We start from the raw sequence: 24,378 nt of genomic DNA, 5'->3' as shown, positions 1-24,378 counted from the left end.
AAAACATTTTTTTTTTCTTAGAGGGGTAGGAGGAAGAAGAAACTATCCAGTAGGATAAAATGTATTTGTCAGGTTCATACTTTCTGTCTTCATTCCTCTCCCTCCCATTAGTGGATTGGCTACTCAAGTGCTGTTTCCTGTCGAGGGAACTGCAAAAGTCTGCATGAGCCAGAATGATGGAAATTACTTTTCTGGCTTCTCTTTGTGGCACTTGTATGAGGCCAGGAGTGTATTTCAAATGTAATTGAGTTTGGTGCGTTCACAAAGGCAAAATGATGTGTTTGTGACCAAAAAAAAAAAAAAATGATTCGCATTAATTTGGCTTTTGGTTACTGCAGCCAGAGTTTTTAACCTTCCAGTATTCACCTAGAGCTGCTCAGCAATGACATGTGAGTTTTTTTTTTTTTTTCTTTTTGTCTGTTCTGTTGTTGTTGTTTTATATCAATCAAGGCTGCTCTGTGTGGCTCTGATGTTATTAAATAGAAAGACCTCAGGTTGTAGGACGCATACTGGCACTTGCTCACAGCATCACACAGAGCAGCCACCTTGGGGAATTCAATTTCTTTTACTGCCAGCCTAATGACAATGGCAACCTCAGAGTGAATGCAAAGTTAAACTTTAGTTTGTCTCAGGACTCTTAGACATTATCCCCTGGCCTGTGACGTTCTTTGTTTGTTTTTTTTGTTTTTTTGTTTTTTTTTCCTTCCATCCCTGCCGACGGTGCAGGTCAATAGGTTTGGCCACCCGGTTTCTGTGTATGTAAGCATTTTTGCCAGCATCTGGAGCGACTAAATGGATATTGGAAGCTGTTGCTGGAGCCGAAAGAATGTTGGACAATGGTTGAGATTGATGAGTATTTGGGCGCTTTCCCTGTGACCCCACCGCATCTGGCAGGAACAAAGTCAGGCAGGTGTGACAGCCAGCATCCATCTACTACTCAGCTGTAATAGGGAGGGGGCATTTGTACAGGGACACACACACACACGGGCACACACACACACACACACACACACACACACACACGCAAACAGACACAAACACAGAAAAACGTACACACACCGCAGCCTCTGTGTTTACTATACAAAAAGGTGCACACAGATTTCTGTCACACACACACACGCACGCACGCAAGCAAGCCGGCAAGCGAGGCGAGTATGTACACATTCATTCAGATACACACACATACACACTCTGGCTGCCTTCCTGGCAAGCTTCACTGTGTGTCTTTCCAGGAAGGAGTCGTTTTGAGATGCTGACTTCCTTCAGATGTCTGCGAGCTCTCATGTCTCATTATGGGAGACAAATGGCATGTCGTACCAACGCTGTGTCCCGACTTGTTAGCTCCGGACATGACAACCACCGCAACACGGTTTCACTTAACGGCGTCCTCCTCTGTTGGTTTGACATGTGGAACACCCACAGAGGACGCATGCTGGGAGTTCATACAGTATGTAGTCATCGATACATGAGGATGATTCTGGGTTTCAATTAGTTTGTTTTAGAAGAGAGAAATTGCCAATATTACAAAAACACTATTTGTTAAAGTTTTAATGTGGAATATACTGTATATTTTTTATTAATTAAATCTGGTCTTAGAACCACATCTAATCTCATGTCCTCATTGAGAAATTTAGGATCAGGCGAAACATTAGGTGACACATCAGAGAGACTCCGCCACATCTCAGCATTTAGGGTTCGGTTAGGAGTTTATTGTGACCAAAATCAGTGACTACAAGATTAATGAGAAAGGTTAGTGCAGTTATTTGCTGTTCGTCAGCTTGTAACTCGCAGGAGTTTTCTGTTATAACTAGAATCATATATATATCAGGTAAACACAGCTAAAATGTATTTGTTTGTGGTTTCTTAGCTTGCAACCAGCAGTTGCTGACACAGTGTAAGTGGTTGTGCTCAACCCTGGCTGTTTGAGTCTGTTTTTTTATGAGACTGTCATTGGTTTACGACAGTTTCAAGGTGAAAAAAGCAATGGTGTTGACATCTTGTTTTGCTATGAGATGTCTTATAAGCACTTACAGTAATAGGTGTGCGTGTGTGTGTGTGTGTTTTCATGTTTTCTATATGTTAGCATTTACAAACAAAACTGATCCTGATGTTTCCTGACAAACCATCACTGAGATCTTAGCTATATAAGGTGAATAGATTTTGTGTAAGGCTGCACAGCCCTGTTAAGTTGGACATTAAAAATAAATGATAATATTAAAAAAAGAACAGCAGCATCTCAGTAAAGAAAAGTCCTATTGTTGCTGTGTTTAATTCACAGAGCAACCTGTCAGCAGTTTTTTGTTTTTTTTGTAAATGTAATTGTGTTCATTACTGTACAGTGTTCACAAACACAAAAAAAAAATATTTTCAAATCTCAGAGAGAGAAAAGCAAATCAAAGCAAACGGGTGTGTGTGGAGGAAAGTGACTGCAGATATGAGAAAATATATAATTTATCTAGCTCATGTTTTTATTAAAGTTTGGAGATTTAACAATCAATACGTATCCATCCAGCTTGAAATGCATGCAGAGCCACGCTGCACGTCTTAATCAGCTCAGTACAGACAAAAACACAGCAGCTAAACACTCTAAACTCTGGTCAGGAGGGGGTTCACAGTGTCTCTGAGAGGTTAGTATTCCCAACACACCCTTATCTCAATCCGTCACTGAGGTCACATCTTTAGAAATAAAACCAAAGAGTGACACAGAACAATTCCCATTAGTGTTGCATTGCATTACAAGCAAATCTATACATCATATTCATAAAGGAGGCAGTGACTCTGAATCACCCCCAATCTAAGTAACTTCTCCATCTTTCACTAAAAATAACAAAATAAAATCTTAAAGCAGAAGTAAGCCATCTGGTCGTTTTGGCTGCCTTCTTGTCGGCCGATGGAGTTAGCAGCCCGCCCCCGCCCTCGTCATGGATCTATTGGTCCTCGTCCCTACGTCACCACATTCACGCGCATCCCTTGGCTGCACACACAGCCCTTCATACCGTTCTCTCTCCTCATTGGATAAAGGTTGTAGGATACAAGGAAGTATACAAGAAGTTTTCTTGTAGCGGAGCGGAGTGACTGACAGACCCGTGTTTCGGACCAGACACTCTATGTAGGTGATTGCTGTCGGAAGATAGAACTATTTAAGATTTATATTGACACAAATATTCTGCTTACTTCTGCTTTAATTTTAACACAACTTGGTCTCTGTGACTAAGGATTAAGAGGGTGTTGTCCTTCGCAAGGCCTGTAGTTCGATTCCTGGCTGCTCCAGTCTCGCTGCTCCAAGTCGGCGGGATACTTAACCCAACACTGTCCCTGATATACAGCTACTGTATGTGAATGCATGTATACTGCAGTAGAATGCTCTATATGTGAAGGGAAAAAGTGCTGTATTAATGCATGTGTGAATGGGCGAATGTGGCTATTTGTGAAGCTCTCTGAGTGGTAGATGAGACGAGAAAGCGCAGTCGCAAGTGCAGTGCATTTACCATTTAGTCTACAATTTTTGAAGATCCACTTATCATCTCATTTTAGTGGGGTGGTTTTGCCTTATTTTTTGGGGTTGTCTCAGGGGTTACTGTATGTAGGGAGAGAATCACCAGATATTACCTGGAGGGAAAGTAGCCTCTGTCACAATGAACACACACAAGGCAACACAAAATCAATAAATAATGCAATAAAGTGACAGTAGCCTACTACATGTAATTGTCATACTTGAAATATAAGTGATATTCAGTGAATTCCCTTTATTCTCATAATGTCTATTGTTAGATTTTCTTTTTCTTTCTATTCTTAATTTGTTATTGGGATAAAACCTTTTTTGTTCTAAATAGTGTACATATACATGTAAACATGAAAATCGGCCTGCACAAATGCATGCACTCTAGTTCCAAACCATTCAGGAAATAACTCAGTCAGACCTACGTGCTGCTGTGTAAGCAGGATGGTGACATTTAAGGAGCCGGGCCTGAATGCAGTCATGCAGGTTCTCTTTGCAGTAAAAGCATCTCTCAGCCGGGTGGTCTACGCCACCATTGTTAGAGTGCCTTACTGTGTCAAGCCCCAGGGTACTGGCTCCATCCTCTCCCCCTGCCCCCCTCCCTACGCACTCATCATCACCTCCACCACCATCACTGCCACCACTCCCCTCCCTCCATTGGCATGGAAAATCCCCCATGAGCCTTTTCTCTGATGTAAATCGCAGGTAGGGGAAATGTGAGCCCGGCCAATGCACCGGCACTGTGCCGTGAAATCTCTGTTGACATTACCGACGGGCGATTCCAGAAAAAGACGCAGAGTGAGAGCGTGAGAGGAGGAAAGAGAGTGAGATGTGAGGAGACGTGAGCGTTTCAGGAAGTCACTTTTGACTTTTTCTTTTTGACTCACTGTCTTGTCTTTGTCTCCAGGTTGATGGACTGAACTCTGTGGGTTGCATGCTTTCAAACCAAGACTCTTATTGAGATTTCGCATTTTTAATGATTTTTTTTCCTTCTCTCCCCCGTTTTACAAGCCGACACAGAGAAACTACCTGCTTTTTATTGGTCTTTAAAAAAAAAGCTTCTTTAGTTCAACTGCTGGATCTTATAGCTATAATACCCCCTAGGCCTAACCTGTTTTCTTACTTTTCTTTAGGTAACCTTTTAACAGACAAAGATTGATTTTTTTTTCTTCTTCCACGTTCTGGCAAGCTTTGTTTTGTGATGGCAAGAGAGTATAGAGATGAGGATAACTTGAAAATGAAATAGAGGTAACAAGGGGATTAGGGAAATAGGTGAGAGGCAATTCCCATGCTTGTAGCACAAAAGAGAAGAGTTAACGACTTTTACATTAAAAATATTTTGTGTGGCGCTCCATTATAGGGTTTTGATGTGATTAATCTCGCTGCTCCTTGGGTTTGTGTAGTTGGAGTGGTGCAACGGGCTGTAAAGGTTGGCCCTTTTTTAGCCCAAAGGATATGATTATGTAAGTGAGAGAGGATATTTGTGTAATGTGGCAGAGGCAGGCTGGGGGACTTTGTCTCTGAGCGACGTGGTAATGCACTCGATGGTAGAAAGGGGCGAGGGAAGGGATAAAGGAACATGTCATTGCCTGAGACAACAGAAATGACTCTGTCCTCTCCCCTTGTCTACTTTTTCTCTGCTTCCTGTTCCTTTGTTCTCCCTCCTTCCCTCCCTCCCTCACCTCTCCTATCCATCCCATCCCACCCTCCCTAACCCTCCATCTACTGGTCTGTGTTCCAGACAAAGTGTGAAACACGTATAGTGGCATCATGACACACAGAAGGAGTGCTTGTGCTTGTAGCAGCCATCCACTCCAAGGTGATCTGACATCTTAAAGCGATGCTTTGCGCAATTGCACATTTACTCAGACAAGCGTGTTGACGTCGCTGCCTAGCCAACGGACCCCTCCTGTCCCCCCTTACCAGTTTGAAGCTGGCTGCCAAGTGCTTCCGCGAAGAGGATGGCTTAATTGTTTCTGCCACAGCCATGCCTCTTCTTCATTTTTCTCTCTTTCCTTCCTAATCCCAGGGACGGGAAAATGGAGCTGTTATTTGCATGTCTAATGATACTCGATATCACAGGCCTCTCAAAGGAGAAGGCACAGATGATTATTAATATAGCCAATGAAGCCCTCATTTATACTGCCTTTTGTTCTTAGGCCTGAACAAATACTGCTTTCCAATACCTGCCTATTAAAAGCTGCATCCCCACAGAGGGAGACGTTGGCTTTGAATGTGGAGAAACTACAGCAGATACATGCAAAGCCTTTTGTTTGTGATGCTCTTTGTTAGTTTGGATGCTGGCAGAATCTCCTGATGTACAAAATAGATACTTAGTCAAAATAACGTCGCTGGGATATTGATCCCACTGCAGATGAGATTCTTAGATGTTTTACACATACAGGTCATCATCCTGTTTTCTCTTGTTTTCATTTCGCAGCAACTGGTCTCGCTCCATAAGCTGCTAATGAATCTGATGCTGTGACTCTGTCTTTGTATGGTGACTGACTTCATCACTTGCATTCACTGAACTTCATTAATTAATATAATAGTACTAGATCCTGCTGCTCTGAAAGGCCCCCACAGTGGAGCCTTGGTATTAGACAAAACAAAAGAGCTAAGCCAAAGGCGTCAGAGCCCATTTTTCAAGACACGATGCAGGAAACTCAGTACATACCTGCAGGATTTTTCAACAGCAACAATGCATGCCTTGCCAGCAGTGGCAGTTGACATTGAAACTGGCTAATTTTCAAGGCTTCTCGGGTTGAGAACAATGACTGTGACAGCTCGAACAGGCACTGTGGAGCACATCTGCATTTTTCTGCAGGAATAAGCCCGAAATGATGGCTCCAACACTGCATGTCTTCCAATTATGGAAATTTCTGCTCGGCTATGTATAAGATATATGAAACACCCCTTGAAACACACTGATTGGTAATTCAATGAAAATTAGACTTCATTTTTGACTACCTGCAGGTTTGTTGACAGTATTTTCTAATGATACATTCTGAAGTTTCATATATCACAGAGTCGCTGTTGGTATATGTATGTTACTGCCAAAAAGAAAGTTGGAAAATATGCTTGAGAAACGTTTTTGTCTCATTTCTACTTTACCTATGTCATGAATGAACCAATGACCAATGATATGACACAATGGAGCCCATGTTGTCAAATTACTTGTCATGTTATTGGTCACAATCAAACATTCAAGACTGAATTGAAGATTGAGACCCATGAGAAAGGCTAAACAATATTATATACAAACTTTTGGTGAAAGTGAGGTAGCAAACAAGTATATGATGTGATCCAGCAGCAACTTTAAGACATGTGCAGAAATAATAGAAAAGAAGAAGCAGCACTGGCTTACACAACAACCTATCCATCCATTAGCTTGGCTGGAGCCAATCCTAGCTGACATTGAGTGAGGGCAGGGTACCCTGAACAGGTCGCCAGTCTATCATGGGGCTGACATACATACATTATGTCAGCTTACACAACACACTTCCAATGAATTAAACAGCACATACTGTAACAGCTCAAATTAAGTTAAATTAAGTTTTTCCAGAGAGGGGCCATATTTTTTTATATTAATATTATTGATGGAGTAATTTTTGGAGAATATTTTTGGGTGATGTAGGAAACTTAAGTTAACACCCTCAAAAAAATGAAACACCACCCACAATCTATGAAAATCACTAAAATATAATATCACTACATACAATTATTACATTGGTACAATTTGTTTAATTGTTTACCCCAATTTAAGCCATAATAATTTGTTGTAGCTTTTAGCGTGTACCACTATTGTACACATGAATAAACCATTCAAGCAGAGTCAGAATTGGTCCCTTCTGTTTATGATGGATTGCAAATAAAAGAGAACACGATCCGAGCACTTCTTCCAGAGATGCTGCTTTCAAGTACTGTAGTAATCATGTTCTCTGCAAGCTGGGACTCTCCTGTTCTGCTTTACTTTCCCAAACATAAGCTCCAACAGCTCGACCATGAAACTCTCCCGTCAGCATGTGTCGTTGGTGACATTTAACAAGATCACAGAATCACGTGTTTGACAGATGAGACTGTTGATACTTAACCACGTCTACGCTCATTCGGTCACTTGTTAAGACCTTGTGGGGGAAAAAAATGGAAAAAGCTAAAGAGTGAAAGAAAGAGGGCAGGAAGAAGGGAAGGGAGGGGTGGAGAGGAGTGAGAGGGGGGCTGTGGGGGGTAAAATGTTGAAATATGAATTACAAACCCGAGCAGCACCATCTGGACCGAGAAAACACACATCATAGTGGAGAGCCGGCACACTGAATTAGACTTGCTACGGGATCCATCTGCACCTCGTGAAATCAATCTCATTCCTTGATTTGATTAGGTCAGCCGCACAGAAGAAAGAGAAAACTGTTGTGCTCCTTGATTAAGCTTGTTTTCTTTTCGTGAACCCCCCCCCACCCCTCCTCCACACCCACACACCTTAGGCATGCTGTGTATACCGATGAGTTTCAGGGCCCACAGGTAGGGTAATGACAGTAGTCGAGGTTAATGCTAAGAAATCTCCCTCTATTTAACACGCAGCATGTGCACCGCAGCCCCCGTAGCTGAGCTCATTTACACTTTTCCACGGCTGTCTTCTTATTGTTTACAACATTTCAGTTTTTCTTTTTTCTTTTTCTTTCCTTTTTCTTTTTTCTTCTTTTGTTTGCTTTGCTCAAATCACAGGGTTTTTCCTTGCGAAAACAGCTTAATTCTGGCTTCAGAACTCCACATGTAAAGCTGCCATGACTTGGAAACATGTTCCACCTGAAGTCTTAATTTATTTATCTATCTTTTTTCATGTGTTTTTTTTTTAGTTGAGGGTTGTATCAGGCACACACCAGTGAGCAGGGGGAACGTCTGAGGCGATCTTGTTTTAGCAGCAACACACAATAGGTCACTCTCGAAGTGGGAGCCGATGTAGCCAGCAGCCTGGATGTATTATGCTGAATTGTTTTAGTCCTCATTCTTCCTCCACAGTGACATTGTACCCTCCTATGATTAAAATTGCATTCTCCCGTGCATCTGCACTCGCAAACAAAAGGCTTTTCATGGGTGGCTAAATCTAATTGTGTTGCCCTCTTGTACTAAAGGTAGCTGCTTTGACTTATTCTCCAGACGCAATAAATGTGCCGGTGGCTGTGAATGCAACACATGTGCCATTGCTCAAAGTGCAAGGGGATGGACACAGTGCACATTAGCCCTGATTGACCTTGGTACAAATAGCACACAAATCCAGTACAAACGGTCTTGTTCTTTTGTTTGTCTCATTAATTTATGATTGTCCAAGAGGAAAATGAAACAGAATGAAAGCAGAAGGCGAAAGCTTTGCAGATAATTCACCTCCCTGTGAAACAGAAGAAAGAAAGAAAAAAAAAAACTAGCTGTGTGGAGAAGGTACAACACTGTGTCTGTGCTGATTGTAATTACTGCACCTTTTCAGAGCAGAGATGCCTTCAATTACAAACCATCACCTTTGCTTGTATGTGGGTCATGACACCATCTCTTTCCAAGTGTCTGCAGTGATAACAAATGAACAGGAAAACATGCAAGGCACTCTTGCCCCTTTTTGGCCCTGCATGAAAGCTGTGTCTGACCTCTCAGGAGAGCAATATTGATTATTGTTCTTTTGTAACGAATACCCACAAATCCCCATGGACTGAAATCCTTTGAGGCCAGTGCAGGACAACAACAGTGGATAAAGAGTATTATTCTAACCATTTGTGACAAACCTGCGTTTGTTTGTTAGTGAAAAAAGAAATCATGAATCTATATATATATATATATGCACTACACCAAATGGTTAATTACTTGCATGAAAAAATATTAATAAAGTGACAAATAACAGCGCTACAGCTGGTACATCGGTTTGCGCTGTTATTTGTCACTTTATTACGTTTTAATATTTTTTCATGCGAGTAATTAACCATTTAGATTCCCAATATGCGGTTAGTTTATCCAAACGACGCCTGTTTGGAAGTTTGCTCCGACATTTTGGGTGAGCTCCACTTGTAGGGGCAGTGACCGGGACCAGCGGGTCATATCAGAGGCAGCAGCCTGGTCTCCTGATGTGATAGGCCAGTCAACCTGTGTTGTCATCCCGGGTTAAGAGAGAGAGCCGATTAACTTACCTGCAGGTCGGGGCACCGAGTGGTGCAGTGGGTTAAGCAGGCGCCCCATGTGTTGAGGCTATAGTCCTTGTGCAGGCGGCCCCGGTCCGAATCCCACATCGGACGGCCCTTTCCTGCGTGTCATTCCCCCTCTCTCTCTGCCTTCCCATTTCCTGTCTCTCTCGATTGTACTATCAAATAAAGGCATGAAAGAGCCCAAAAAATATACTTAAAAAAATAAAATAAATAAATAAATAAACTTACCCGCAGGTCTTTTAGAGGTTTACCTTGTCATGGGAATAACGTCGCCAGTTGGTATCGTTTATGGTCATAACTACGACAGTATCTGATCGTCTTCGAACCTCCGATTTTCGTTCTTGATTAATGAAAACATTCTTGGCAAATGCTTTTACTTTCATCGGTCTTGCGCCGCTCCAAGAATTTCACCGCATGCGTGGAGGCTAGTGGGAAATGTAGTGTGAAAACACTTAGCTTTCTGAAAGTCCTCGTAGTCCCATTAATTCTTTTTAGGAGATAAATATTGGTCTCATTGATTAGTTGTTGAGAGAAACTGTGTTCAAAGTATAAAGAAAGCCATTAAATTATGCTTTAAATTTAAATATACTTTATTTGTGTTTATTCTACATTAATTTGGTGATTTAACATAAATTAATATTCATTATAAGCTTCAGTCTTAAGCGGACAAATGCAATTAATTTGTTGATTGTGACTGATTTGTTATGATATCACAAAGTTACAGAAGTCCTGACAGCTTGCGTTAAAGCCTCAGTTTCTGAATGCAAGCTGTGTGCATTTCTCTCTTCCCTGAGTACCCTGTTACATTTACAATATTGATACAGAATCTGGGCCTGTATTTCCTTTAAATTTGGTGCTACAATATTTCTGAATTAAACTTTTCCAATGTTCACTCCATGATTTCCTCCAATGAAAAGTCTGTTTTGGTTCACACCAGAAGGGAACTTTTCTGTCTAATTTGATAAAACACTACGTGCCATGAGACAGACTGGAGGGAAAATGTTCCCAAGAATAGCTAAGTGTATCATATATCATGCATCGCACCATCTGTTCCGTACATTCAAAATGTTATTGCAATATTTAGAATTACAGATTATTCATGTAGGTGTAATTAACACAGTCAAAATCCAACAAATGGGAGGAAACTACAATTAATTTGCAGATATGTTTGAGCAGAATCTGTCTAGAGTAACTATTTAGGCCTACGGTTGCCTCAGGGTGTACAGATGGAAAAAAAGAAGAAAAAATGGTTAGCTCTAATTTTACCACTTTGGACATAAATTACCCCTTGTTGATCCATTGCTGTGCGACACTCTCTTGAATGAATTCTTCAGATTTGCTCTGTGGGACTGGGTCACGATGACCAGATGAGGAGGAGAAGTGGGCCATTAAAAGCAACAAAAACACAACTGAAGTGAATGGAAAAAGGTCAACATCTGGCTGTTACAAAAGGTGCTATGTAAACTAGTCCACACAGCACATGGCCTTGGGGTTCCCATACATTTTACATAACAACATGCAGTCTGCTGCATATTTAATGTTTAACATGACATTTCCCCCACCACTATGATTGCCTGGTCTGGTCATGCAACCTCAGTTAAACAAGCCTGCCATCTCCACCACATCAGGATCGCACTAAACATGACATTTGGAGTCAACATAGTGATGCATTATACAGCACGTTTTCATGCTGCTCTGTGCTTTTGCCAGTTTACATCATTTGCTACATTAAATAACACTGAGTGTTATGCATTGTAAGACACAGTGGTGAAAAGGAGCTACGCACTCTACTGTACATGTTCAAAGTCAAGACACTTGTACTTTCACTTACTTTTTACACTTTATTTGAAATGAATGAACAATGGTGGTTACACATTCTTGCATCAGTATTAACAATCTAATAATGTCATACATAATAACTTCTCAGTTACAAAGGCCATTTTTTCTCCTGTTGAACAAGTACTTTTACTTTTAATAGTTTACTTTTGCACATTTTGCATGTGGAATTTAGAAAATACCTTGATGTATTCGTACACTGTACTTTACCTGAAATTCACCATCTTAGTACTTATAGGATTTAGATTTATAAAAAAAAAAGAAGTAATCTCTGACCCAGAGTCAATACTGTGCAGAGCAGACTGCTTGTAGCAGACATGAGTTGACAAGCTGCATCATTGTGACAACATCTCCTCCCTCTCGCTTGAGTCTCCTTTTCCTTCTCCAGTCCTACTGGTGCACATAGGAGGAGCAAATGTCCCATTTAACCATTGGGACAAGCGGCAAAAATATCATAAGTTCTCTCTATAGGGCTGCACTTCAGCATGCACACCCTGGGCCTGATTGGGGAATCTGAACACTCTTCCTCATTAGGACACAGTGATTGTTCAAGTGATTGCCATGAAAGCTCATCTTGAGCAGGGACTGACGTATTTCCTCCTACGCTGACAGGATAAGTCGTCCCATGCAGCCCCTGATTGGAGGTTGTGGTTAGAAATCGGAGGTGTGTGTGTGTGTGTGTGTGCTGGTGCGTGGGGGCATGCACAGTAGTACTGGCACAAAGTGAGGCTGCAAAATACCGCCATGGGATAATTTTTATTCCAGTGAGCCCAGGCTTTCTTCATCATCCTGAACTGCAGCTTCGGAATATATGGATGTCTTTTCTTCTCAACAGCCAGAGTGCAGCGACTCAAGCGAGAGTCGGAATAACTCTCACAGCCCGTATATACACGCTGCACTCACTGATGGCATTATGGCTTCTTTATGGTAGTTTGTTTTCACATTCATACAGTAATGCAATCACTGTATACACTGGTGACAAGCACAACGGAACCACACCTGCCAATTGTCATACATTCTGGCTTTATTCAAGGTGTCACCAGAACCACTATTACTAGACGAGTTCAGAATAAACACAGGCTGGGCAATGATGCGTGTGTCTAAACAACACCCACCCTGTGCTCAGAATATTCTATCAGTGTTTTGTGACTCAAATCTGCATTTTGTGCTACACACAACATCATCATGTGTGTATCTGTCCCGTTTTCTAAATGATAGTAGTCGCCCAGGCAACTTTGGTAACAGCACAGACTTTTGACAACCCCCACCCCACCCACACACACACACACTGTCCTCGTAGTTGACCATTCATGCGTTCCACCGTATAATAATATAAAGGGCGTCCAGGCTGTTTAGAGGAGACGTCAGTGTTGCAGTTGGTTACAGCTCACCTTAACTATCAGGGCATTCAGAGTTGAAGTGGCAGTTTCTAGCCAAGTGATGATTGAATGCATGACTTTTCTTCTTGAAAAGCACTCAGTGTGCCTTTTTTTCTTTTCTTTTTATAAAGTGGAACATTTATTCACCCACCCACAATTTTTTATTAACCTGTCAGCCAGACTGCACTATAGCCTAGACAGCTATATAATTTGGTAACCTAATAAAAAGTTAAATGTTACAACTGTCCAGAAAAAGAGGCATCAAGAAAATGCACTTGGTAGAGCACAGACCTCCACCAGGGCCAATGTCAAACAATTTATGGTAAACTTCAGAGGATAAGAATTGAAATTCATAGTAAATGATGTGGATCTGCCCCCAAATGTAATGGGTTCTTCCCTGGGCCATGTCCCATCCATTCACAGAGTTCAGTGCAAATCGGTTCAGTACTTTTTGTGTAATCCTGCTGAGAGACAAACAAACAAACCAACCAACAAACAGACGCGGTCAAAAGCATAACCTCCTGGGTGGAGGTAAAAAATTCAAGGCACGGTGAGAGTCCTTTGTGCACTTTGTATCCGTCTCTGTCAGGGTCAGGAAACACTTTGTCCGCCTCTGTTTATCCTCTCAGTTAAATGTTTCAATTTCAAGATTGAGTGTAGTGATGCAGCATCAGTTATTGAGGCCTCTATCGTAGCTTATCTTTTTTGAAGTTATTTTTTCATGGGAATTTTGGCCTTATTTTGACAGGGAGAGAGAGAAGATGACATACACGTATGGTACGTGCTCAGGGGAGCCACCAGGTCAGCCCAGTTTCCCAAATCAAATCTAAACCAGACCTTCTAACTAACATTTCTACCTCCAAATATTTAACCTCACAGTTATTGGCCCATTTTTTTTGAAAAACCTACTAAAGGTTTGGATTAAGGATTAAGGATACTAATGAGGGGATTTCAGGTGAATTATGGACAAGAATGCTCTGTCAATGGCCAGGTTAGGATCAGGGTTAGTGTATTCAGTTTAAAGTCATCCATCCGCTACACAACCAAGACCAAACTGAAGAGAGGTGTTCCTTCCGTCTCTCCAACCTGTGATAAGTGTAAGTCAACCGACATGACCCTAGGTCATGTTTTCTGGCCGTGTCTCAAGCTCAGGAGTTTTTCTTTTTTTTTTGAGAGAGATAGATATTTTGGGAGTATTTTTCATTTGTACAGCGACATATACGGCAGACAGTAATCCCTGACTGTGTCAGCACACAATGAAAAAAGCTCAGCGGTGTACTATTTATAACATTCTTATTACATACTGTACTATGATTGTTTCTATGGCATTAGTGGTCTTGTAATAGACTTTAAATGAGGAGGTAACAGACTGTGAGTCACAGCTGAGCTGACAGCCGCACTCTGACTGAGGCTCAAGTTAGTGGAGCTCTGCCTCTGCCACAGTGTTGATGCATTATACTGTATTGCGAGTTACTTTTTTGACAGTGACCATCAGTACTGGTAACATAACTAGTTTGTAAAGCATGGAAATGGTTTATCTTTAGTGCCGATAAGCAATTAAAAATACCAATACACTTTAATCTAATGTATTTTGCATGATTACTTTTAATTAATTATTCTATACTTTGATATTTTATTCTTGTTTTACATGCTTGTTTGCCTTTTACCTGTTTTACTTTTTTGGCTATTTGATCAGTTATGTTTCACTTTTATCATTTTTTTACTTTTTTTGTATTAGTTGTCAATCTTATTTTTTTGTGTTTATAATTGTGCGGTCTTATCAGCTATGGAAGCAGTATAAAAGGTTAACTTTGATTTATGGGTTGGTTTTTTAAAATAGAGAAGGGCAAAACAGAACCCATATGCTCTCATTGTGCAACCAAATTAGTATTTTATTCTATAACAAGACATAGTAAATGCAGTGAAATAATCTGAATCCAAGTTTTCTATCTAAGGTTTCATTTTAAACTCTCTTTATTTGTCTTGTGGTTTGGCAACTTAATCAACAAAAATATGTGTCTGATGTTCATTGCTGACATAGGTCATACAGCTATAAGGTTGTATAAGTTCTCATTCGGATTTAGTTTGGTCACTTGTCATGGAATTATTCGTTTTTCATCTCATGATTAAAGTTGAGCCTTTTGGTGTGTGCTGACCTTGAAAGAAGAGCCTGAGACATATTTTTGACATATATTAAGACCATGGCATTAAATGGTGACCTCACTTAATAAGTATTAGTGCCTAGTGAAGCAGTGCAGTGTCATTGCCAAGCACACCCAGGATTAAATTGTTGCTGCCATATTATAAATCTCCTCTGTATGATACATGGCACAAATCAAACTGAACATGCAAGCTCAAATACTCAAAGTGCCACCCTGCGAGAGAAACACAGACATATGCAGTCAAACCAGTGCTGAACTATAGGCGTACAGCTGCACATGAGTCTCACATAGGATAAAAAAAAAAGTCAATGACAGACCATCATTAATTTCAGCTCATTTAAAGAGTTTCTCAGTGTGCAGGATGTTGTGAGGCATTTGTGTTAATGAGCTACATCATTCATGTGAAATGATGGCACAATTAGGAAAACAAAAGTGCAAGGTGTGACAATTTAAGTGAATGTGCTTTGTCAGTGTCTGCAAACAACACCTCAGAGACGGTATATGCATAAAAGGCGGCTTATAAAGACATTGCGGGGGGTTGCGAGGTCGGGATTTTCACCGACAGATTTTTACCTTGCTATTCCGTACCCTAACCGCGTTCCCTCAGGAGCCTCTGTTGAAACACTGTGGCAGGAAATGAAATTAAAGCTGCTGAATACAGATGTTTTGATGAGCTGCCTGTGTGCTCAACTGTGTGCATGTGTGTGTTTTTGAGAGGGATGAGCATTAACAAAAATACAAACTGAGAAGCTGAGGGCTGCCAGTTGTGTCACAGCTACAGCGAACACTCTGGCAGTTGTAAACGCTGTGCTCGGTGTCTCTCTCCTCCCCCTTTGAAAGTGACTCACCTTGGGGATCAAGAGGCTTACATGAAAGGTGACTTACGGTTAGAGGAGTGCTTTCTCTGTTTATGTAAAATAATGAAAAATTTAAAATTAAATAAAAAAGTTCTCTGCTTCCCTAATGTCAAAGCTTGTTGTGTTCTTTCTGACCTCTTTCTTTCCACACCACTGTATCTGCTGCTCTTCCAATTTACCTTTTTAACTTGAAATAGCAGAAGGTTTCACCCGCTCTTCTGCCCACAGATGTTTCAACGGCCTTATGTAGCATTGTCAGACTCATTAGTTATACTCAGCTCGTCCGGCGTTTGGGAGCCGACCACTCAGCCTAGCACGTAATGCAGCTTTAGTGAACTAATGAAACTGTAATTACAAAAATAATGAGGAACATGTTGTATCGTCCAGTAACTTTGGGGCTAGTTATTTGTGAGCATGAATCATCATGTGCAGAGTTTCCTCTTTAATTTTTTATGAATTCTGATACTTTTCTGCTTCTACAGTGTTATGGAATGCACAGCCAGGCCACTTCGCCAGCTTTTTCTGTGAATTTCAGACTGTAGGGAGTCATATCCCCCCACAATGTGTGTTTGTATGATGTATTTGCGAAGTATAACGAGGAACAATGTAGGCTAAGGTCCATTTCCTGTGCTACTTATGAAGTTATTGTCCCCAGCGGGCCTCATTTAGCAAAGTGTAGGCTACGTTGAGCCATGTTTAGTATCCCTGCTACACTCAGTCGATTCAAAGCACTACAACAAAAACAGCACATTGTAGTCATACTGCACACTTATCTGCATTTACATGGAAATAACTTGTAGAATGTGAGCCTATCAACTTGCATTCATTAAAGCTCCCCATCTGTTTACACAGTGGAATGAAGCTGGAACTTTTAAATTTGTGACCTTTTTTTTCTGTGCCTTTTGATTGCAGCTACACACGGACTTGGATGTGGGCGGCAAGAGCATCAAGTATGTCCTAGCGGGTGAAGGAGCGGGCACCATCTTCGCCATCAATGAGTTAACAGGTGACATCCACGCCATGAAGAGGCTGGACCGCGAGGAGAAGGCCGAGTACACGCTAACGGCCCAGGTCATTAATGCCGAAACGGACGAGCCATTGGAGCCGCCATCCGAGTTCATCATCAAAGTCCAGGACATAAATGACAATCCGCCGCAGTTCATTGAGGGCCCATACCGAGCTTCTGTTCCAGAAATGTCCGCTGTTGGTGAGTCACAATGGACAAGACTTAATTTCTGGTCTGTGCCGCACACAGCCGCCTAATCAGTGTGTGAGATTTCTAAGACGGCTGATCTCTAATGGGCTATTGCATAAAAAATAATGAGTGAATAAGAGCGAGAGGAAATGAGTATGCCTATTTACAAGCCTGCCCGCTATGAGTATCGCGGCATATGAAAATACAAGAATGATAAATCACATCAAATTGCTAGAACTTCACCCGTAGCTCAGTGTTGTGACTTAACAACTGGCATCAGTGTCAACACACCGAATAAGGCGGCCTAATGCTAATGCCACATCCTGTTCAAACAGCCCACTCACAAAGAAGTCCAACTAACAATATGTAAAACATGTGCCAAGCAGCCTTATGTTGTGTTTTTAACAAAAACACTCAGTCAACAGTGGGAAAGCAGGAAATGCTAAACTAAAACACTTTCACACACAATCCGAGTTCTGCAGAAGGTGAAATAGCACCATTAGCACATTTCTTTAAATGCTATCGTAACATCAGTACAGTAGGTACATCATTCACTTACTGTTCCGGTAGGGATTTTAAAAGAAAATTGCTATATTTCACTTTAAGGGCTGTGCTGTCTTATAATGTGGACCATTAGGGGATATGTTGAATTCCTAATGCTTTCTTTAACATTTTCATGTGTGCAGTCAGTTAAGTGATAGAAGGCGGTGATCACTTTACAATCAAATATTTATGGAAAGATTAGAAGACTCACACTATAATATTTCATAAATGACGAAAAAATAAAACTGTAGACAAGGGACTGACAGTAGGTACCACTGCATATTAACATGTTATAGAGAATGTGGGAATTTAATGGGTTTTTTTTTTTTTCTCACAGCAAAATTCTGCTCATAGATGGTGTCTTACAGTAATTCCAGATTCAAGCATTTTGCTGTAATCATAAACAAAGCAGCTGAAAACAAACAAAAGCATATAAAGGTTTCTTTTTTTTTTTGCATTTAGACTCACAAATTGTTAGCACCACACTGTCACTTAGTTTGACAGCGCTGACTGATGCTAATTGCCATGAGCTACCATTCTACAAGCCCCCACAAAACTGGTACACAAACCACTGCAAACACTTTCCATTTCACTGTATGCTAATGTATTCATATATTCACACTCTTATTGCATCCATGCATTTAAACGACCACGGCGTGATGATCACATCATTCACATGTATAGCTCATCTAGGCCGGGTAGCGAGGCCTGCATGTGGATCAGCACACTGTGTTTTTTTTGTGTGTTTTTTTCCTTCTTCTTCTTCAAGGAAACCTTTGCCACTGACCCCAGAGCAGCAGGAGCCATGTAGAAAATGTAGCAGGAAGGAGATCAGAGTGTGTCTTTATGCCGTTTTGACATTGGTGGAGTTCAGCGGGGGTGCTGAGGTCTGTTGTTGGGCGGTATGCGCGTGTTATTGTGTTTTCTCATCGAGCTTCCTCTTGTTACCTGTCATGAAGCTGACATAACATGCCAGGGCAGATGGTGTTAGGTATGTAATGGAATCTGTTTCGTAAATCCCATCTGTACGTTGCAGCCTCTCATTTGGCTCTTTGAGGTAACAGTGATTTCAGAGCATCATGATTCCTATGATCATTGCGGCTGATTCCTATTAGCTGCTGCTGCTGTGGCGGAAACAAAAAGGAACAAAACACAATGCAAAAGTATCCATGTAAACACAAAATTACAGTGAACTTTCGCTGTCTGAACTCCGTTACTTGATCCCTGCTGCTCATTGTTTTGGATCTCAGTTGAAATGTACTGTAGCTCTCCAAGGGTTTTGTCAGTGCAGTGCGGGGACAGCCAATAGTGATGGGGGTAGAGAGGAAAGTGGTAGTTGACAGCACTCTGTGATTTGCCAGTGGGAATAATGCATAAGAAATAAGCGTCTCTTTGTTGACTGTTGTTCCCTTTTGTCACTACTGATTAATTAAACATTCAGGAAAGCTCAGTTGTTTGCTTGAAAGGCTTTTCTTCAGCAGCTAGTTTTCCTCTTGTTAAGTTTGCATGTGCTGCGGCATTATTGGGAACAATCGGAGGCTCTGGACAAACCAACAATAAGTCATTCATCTCTCTTGCCTTCGTATTCATAAATCACCCGTGTCTCCACAGTGGTGTTTCTTCTTTATCGCACTGAAATATGAATTTTGTGCAGGACTCAGTGGATTACTGGAAGTGTGCTGAGCAGTGGTTAACTAATAAAGTCTGCAGGAAAGGAAGCCTAAAATAAACGGATGTTGTTGAGAGTTGGGTTGTGTACGACCAAATCTCCAAGACAACAAGGAGAAATGGGGGAAGCATTAAAATGTAATTATAGCACATGTAAGAGATGAGGCATCATGTATGACGGTGAATATGCTCATGTTTCTGCTTCTTCTTCTTCTCCTTCTTCTTCTAAGCATGAATTCCCCTGCATCAAATAATCAAAAAATTGAATCCAGGCTGTAACAGGCTGCCTCACCTGACAATGTTATCCACTTGCTTGTCAGTTCCACTCCAGACTTTATCAATGTCTCACCAGGTCCTCCGCTTAACAAGAATGTATCCGCTTGCTATCCCCGAGACCACGGACAAATATCAACACCCACCTTTTATCTGTCAAGGACTATATGGCAAGATAGAAAACCCCTCCTCATTGAATGTCACCATCCCCCATAGGAAACGCTCCCCACAGCCGGATGAGATATGTGACATGGGCCGCTGAGGTCACCATGTTTCCTGTGTGCGGAGGAGCATAGAGGTTAATGGGAAATGAAGGAGAAAGACCTTTTGTTCTTCTTTTAAAAGGGCCAGTCGGATAAGACTTGTGGCTTTCTGTGACTTTTCTCTGACTTTCATTTCACTGAATGGCTGAGAAGGAAGGTGACTACCATTTTAATTGTTTAGTGGACTGTCTCTGAAAGTACAGTGCAACAATGAGAGGAGGTGGAGAGCAGAGGTGGTGGCCGTACTGTAGCAGAGAAGGACAGTCAGACTAGAGTTTGATCTCATTAGTGATCCATTATAACACTGTTTTCACTTGAAATTGTGTGGCCGCTTTGCTCAGAGAGGTGCTGCTATGTCGTGCTGTAGTCAAGGAGAAAAAAACAACAACACAGAGTGCACGTGATATAGCAAGTTAACAAGCTGGGCTAGTGAGCCGGGTATGTTGAAAACATTCAATGATTCATGCTAATTACTGCAAACATAGAAGTAAAATAACACAATTTTTCTCCCACCTTGAAAAGACACGAGCTAAAATTTTATGTTATTCAATGCAAAATATATTTTTAGTCCTACATGATAAACTGTCAGCCTTAACAAAGTTTGTGTGAGATACTGTATATAAAAATCCACCCAGTTGTCTTTTCGCTTTGTACCAGGCTGTAAACATGTTTATTTCTGTTGTAAATACAGCCCATTTCATAGGTGAGGCTACGGGGATTGACTCACTCCTCTAGTGGTCATTTGAGGAACTGCAGTCTTGGATTTGACTTTCGGGTTCAACGTTTGCAGCTTTTTGGTAACTATTAGAGAAACAAATATGTTCTAAAGCTGCAGACCTTGATTGCTATTTTCATGAGTCAGAGTAACACGTTAAGATTATGAAGAATAAAGTTGTGTGGTGAATGTGTTATCATTCAGCAGACACAGACCAATATTAGCATTAATGTGGAGTCATGAGTCAGGTTAAATTCTCACTTATTTTCATGTTTTGTTAGTGTCTGAGCACTAAAAGAAACAAAAATAACATTGTCTGTCTGCCAATTTGGAAAAAAAAAAAAAAAAGGCTGGAAAGGAGCTTGTGGGTTAGGAACCAAGGGCTTAATTATAAAATCTGGACATAGAATTAACAGAATTTAAAGTCCAGTGGCAAGAGAGCTGAGACACTGCAACTAAATGGCTGTGCTGCCCAGGCTGCTGTCACTGTACTCTGGGTAATCTGCAGCAGGACTTGGCACCATAGTTTCTGCACTCTCTGCTACAGGCAGCAAACTAGATGAAGTAATGATTTCAAGTCAGAACTATCTTGTAAGATAAGGGTCATCCTGTTATCTGTAAATGTCAATGGAGTAGCATCTTGGTTATTCCGTTTTTTTTGCATAATTTGATAATAAAGCACCTAAATCAATTCATGACAATCCCTCTAGATACACTGCTGCCAATGGTACATATACAGTATATATATATATATATATATATATATATATATATATATATATATATATATATATATATATATATATATATATATATATATATATATATATATATATATATATATATATATATATAATTTTTATTATTGTTATTATTATGTAGTATTTACATAATAGAGGTGGACTCTGATAGTAACCACAAAGAGGAATGAGTTAACAAAACACAACCTACAAGGGAGAGGAGATGGAGAGTTAGGAAGATAAATTAATGAGACATGAATGTGTACAGATGGAGAGACAAGCTCAGTGCATCATGGGAAGCCCCCCTGGCATTGTAGGCTTATAGCCGCATTGCAAGGAGATGGTTCAAGGCAAACCTAAGCCCAGCCTAACTACTGGCAAAGAGGGAAGTTTTATCATGGCTGCCTCTGCAGAAGTATGCTTCCACAGTAGAGGAACCAGGCACCTGAAGACTACACAGGTCCGCCTGCAATCTGGGAGCACAGAGGGGTGCTAGGACACTAGGAACACTTTAGGATATGATGGTGCCTGACCGTTAAAAGCTTTGTGGGTGAGGAGGGTGATTTGAAATTATATTTAGCCAGTGCACAGAAACTAATATGGGAGAGATTTGAACCCTTAGTTCTTGTAAGTACCCGAGCATCATCACTTTGCATCAGCTGGAGAGCCTGTAGAGACTTGTTGAGTTCAGCCTGCTGATGAGGGATTCCACTTGTCCAGCCTAGAATAACAAATGCATGGATCTTATCAGTATGTTCTATATATGATGAGAACATACTGTATGCTGTTGGTAGATTTACTCCAGTTCCTCTGAGCAGCCTGTGAAGATCCAGAGGTGCAGTGCAGCATCTGCAGTTTTTAGGCCTATAATAAAAATGTATTAATGCAGAATAATCAGCCTAAAATGAACTAAAATTAGGGAATTATGACCTTTCTATTTATCTATGGCCTGCCTGAGAACCCATATTTATACCCTTATTACTACAAATTTTAAATGTGTTTGTGTTACTGCATTTTCAACTAGCCGGTTTGTCCCATTGTGTATGAGTTGTCACGTTATCTTATTATTAAAAGCATTTTCTCTCCCAATGTGCCTCACGTGCCTTCAAAATGATTGGAATTTAGGTCATTTTCTTGCATTTTCTATAACAACATTAGTTTCAATCTTCATTCACTGTAGTAAAAAGTGCTGCAGTACAAACCTATTTCCTATAAATTACATTTATCGCCTGCAATATTTGTTGTCCATTTTATGTTCTAATGAACAACATCATTATTGCCCGGTATTTTTCAGATGAATGAGGTACACATTCAGTATGTATCACACAAGTGCAGGGCTTTAACGCCACAGATCAGGGTTTGCATCCTGAGTGCTGTCATGGTTAGGTTTAGCCAACAGAAGCACTTTGATTAATGGCATATATAAATTGTGTTTTCTGTTAAGCTAGTGAACTCGTGTCTTGAGCAGAAAGTCTTTCTCTCATCTTCACTAAAAAAGTGTCTGAAAATATCCATGAAAAGTTCAATCATGATTTGGTTGGAAGTTTGATGAAAGTGAAATATGTTTTGAAGATTTTACTGATACATTCCCTGTCAGCAATTCATGACTTGCATAATGTAATATATGCCCCCCTTTATAATAAAAAATATATATATAGTAAGCCAGTCAGCTTTATTTTCCTTCCAAAATAGACGTGTTGGTGTGATGTACAATAGGAGACAGGGCAGGAACCACAGAGCCAATATGAGCAGCACTTCCACTCCACAGACTCATCAGATCCATTGTTATTAACAATATCAATTAGCACAGCTTTAGTCAAATGTAGCAGTTTCTTGATTTTTGTTTTTTTTAACATGTTTCAAAAATTCAGCGGTTTTGTAATTTTTCTTTTAATTTTAATCTTCAGGCAAGTAATGTGATTTGTCTTTTAATTGAGGGATAAAAATTCAAATCATTATCAATCCATTTAATAAAATGAATATTTGATATACTCTACCTCTCTTCATCTCCCCTATGCTCTCAGTTTCACAAGTATATTCATTAGATAATTATATTTCACTGTCACTTCAATTAAAAGGGAATTTGTTACTTATTTGTGCCCCACCATGATTCAAATTAAAATTCATTTCCATGGATTGCACAGATCTCACAGGATTAGTAGATCCTGTTTTGCTGTTAATGGGGGTCTCTGACTTTAAGGCCAGTACAAGCTGACAAATTCCCCCCGTATGTCTGTCGACCATATGCTGGAATTATGAGGCTCTGCTACCCTTCTGCAGCTAACAAGGGGGTTGCGATGTAGTTGGAAATTACAAAGTCCTGAAGTGACGCTTCAGGTAATTAGGAGGAGGTGACTAGACCCTCCTCCCCGCACTAAGTGGGGTGCAAATGACAATAATTGCTACACTGTGAAACAAACTTGCTGAACGTTGTTTTGCCAGGATCGGAGCTCGTGTGAGAGATGCCCCAGGAGTGTTGGGCTGCGAGTGTGCTTCATTATCAGGGCGATTAATAAATGGGCACGCAGACAGATGGCCCGTCTCCTCTTCGCATGGACGGTGCTCTCAGAAACCCCACCACCGAAATGAATACCTGTACGGGAGCACGGATCCTCGCCAAAATGTGTCAAGATCTGCTAAATTGGAGCGTAGACATAAAATTGAAGTGACATTAATAGATTACCTGGAGTTGATTTGCATTTTCAGAGTTATTATGGGTGTGGGTAACAGGACTAACAGGCACAGCCGTCGATGTAGGGCCTTAATGATGTATCTGATTACGCTCTCATCACCACCGGCAGCTGGGAAAATATGTAAAGGCTTGTCATCACAGATTTGGACGATAAATGAGCAGACTTGATCAAGGGGAGACGTATGAAAATGAGCAAGATGCAGACCTTTATCAGAGCTAACCGTCTCATACTTCCAAGACCCAAGACACTGCAACAGTAGAAATCTCACTGTGATCATGCATGATTTAATAACCACCAACCAACACAAAGTGTAATATTATTTTTTACTCTATCTATCTATCTATCTATCTATCTATCTATCTATCTATCTATC

At 40.7% G+C, this 24,378-nt stretch overlaps 1 protein-coding gene across 1 annotated transcript in view; it reads left to right on the top strand.

The window, feature by feature from the left end:
- cdh8 (cadherin 8) overlaps nt 1–24,378 on the top strand; it is a gene marked incomplete at both ends in the record, with an annotated part of 94,340 nt that overhangs the window by 18,879 nt on the left and 51,083 nt on the right. The window contains one exon of the mRNA XM_083969279.1: nt 16,828–17,122. Coding sequence (XP_083825405.1) covers nt 16,828–17,122 — 295 coding nt within the window. The remainder of the gene's footprint in view (nt 1–16,827; nt 17,123–24,378) is intronic.

The sequence above is a fragment of the Trachurus trachurus genome (genome assembly GCF_905171665.1).
Source record: "Trachurus trachurus genome assembly, chromosome: 3".
Classification (NCBI taxonomy): Eukaryota; Metazoa; Chordata; class Actinopteri; order Carangiformes; family Carangidae; genus Trachurus; species Trachurus trachurus.
Note: the sequence above shows the minus strand (reverse complement) of the source record. Positions and strands in the feature narration are given on the sequence as shown.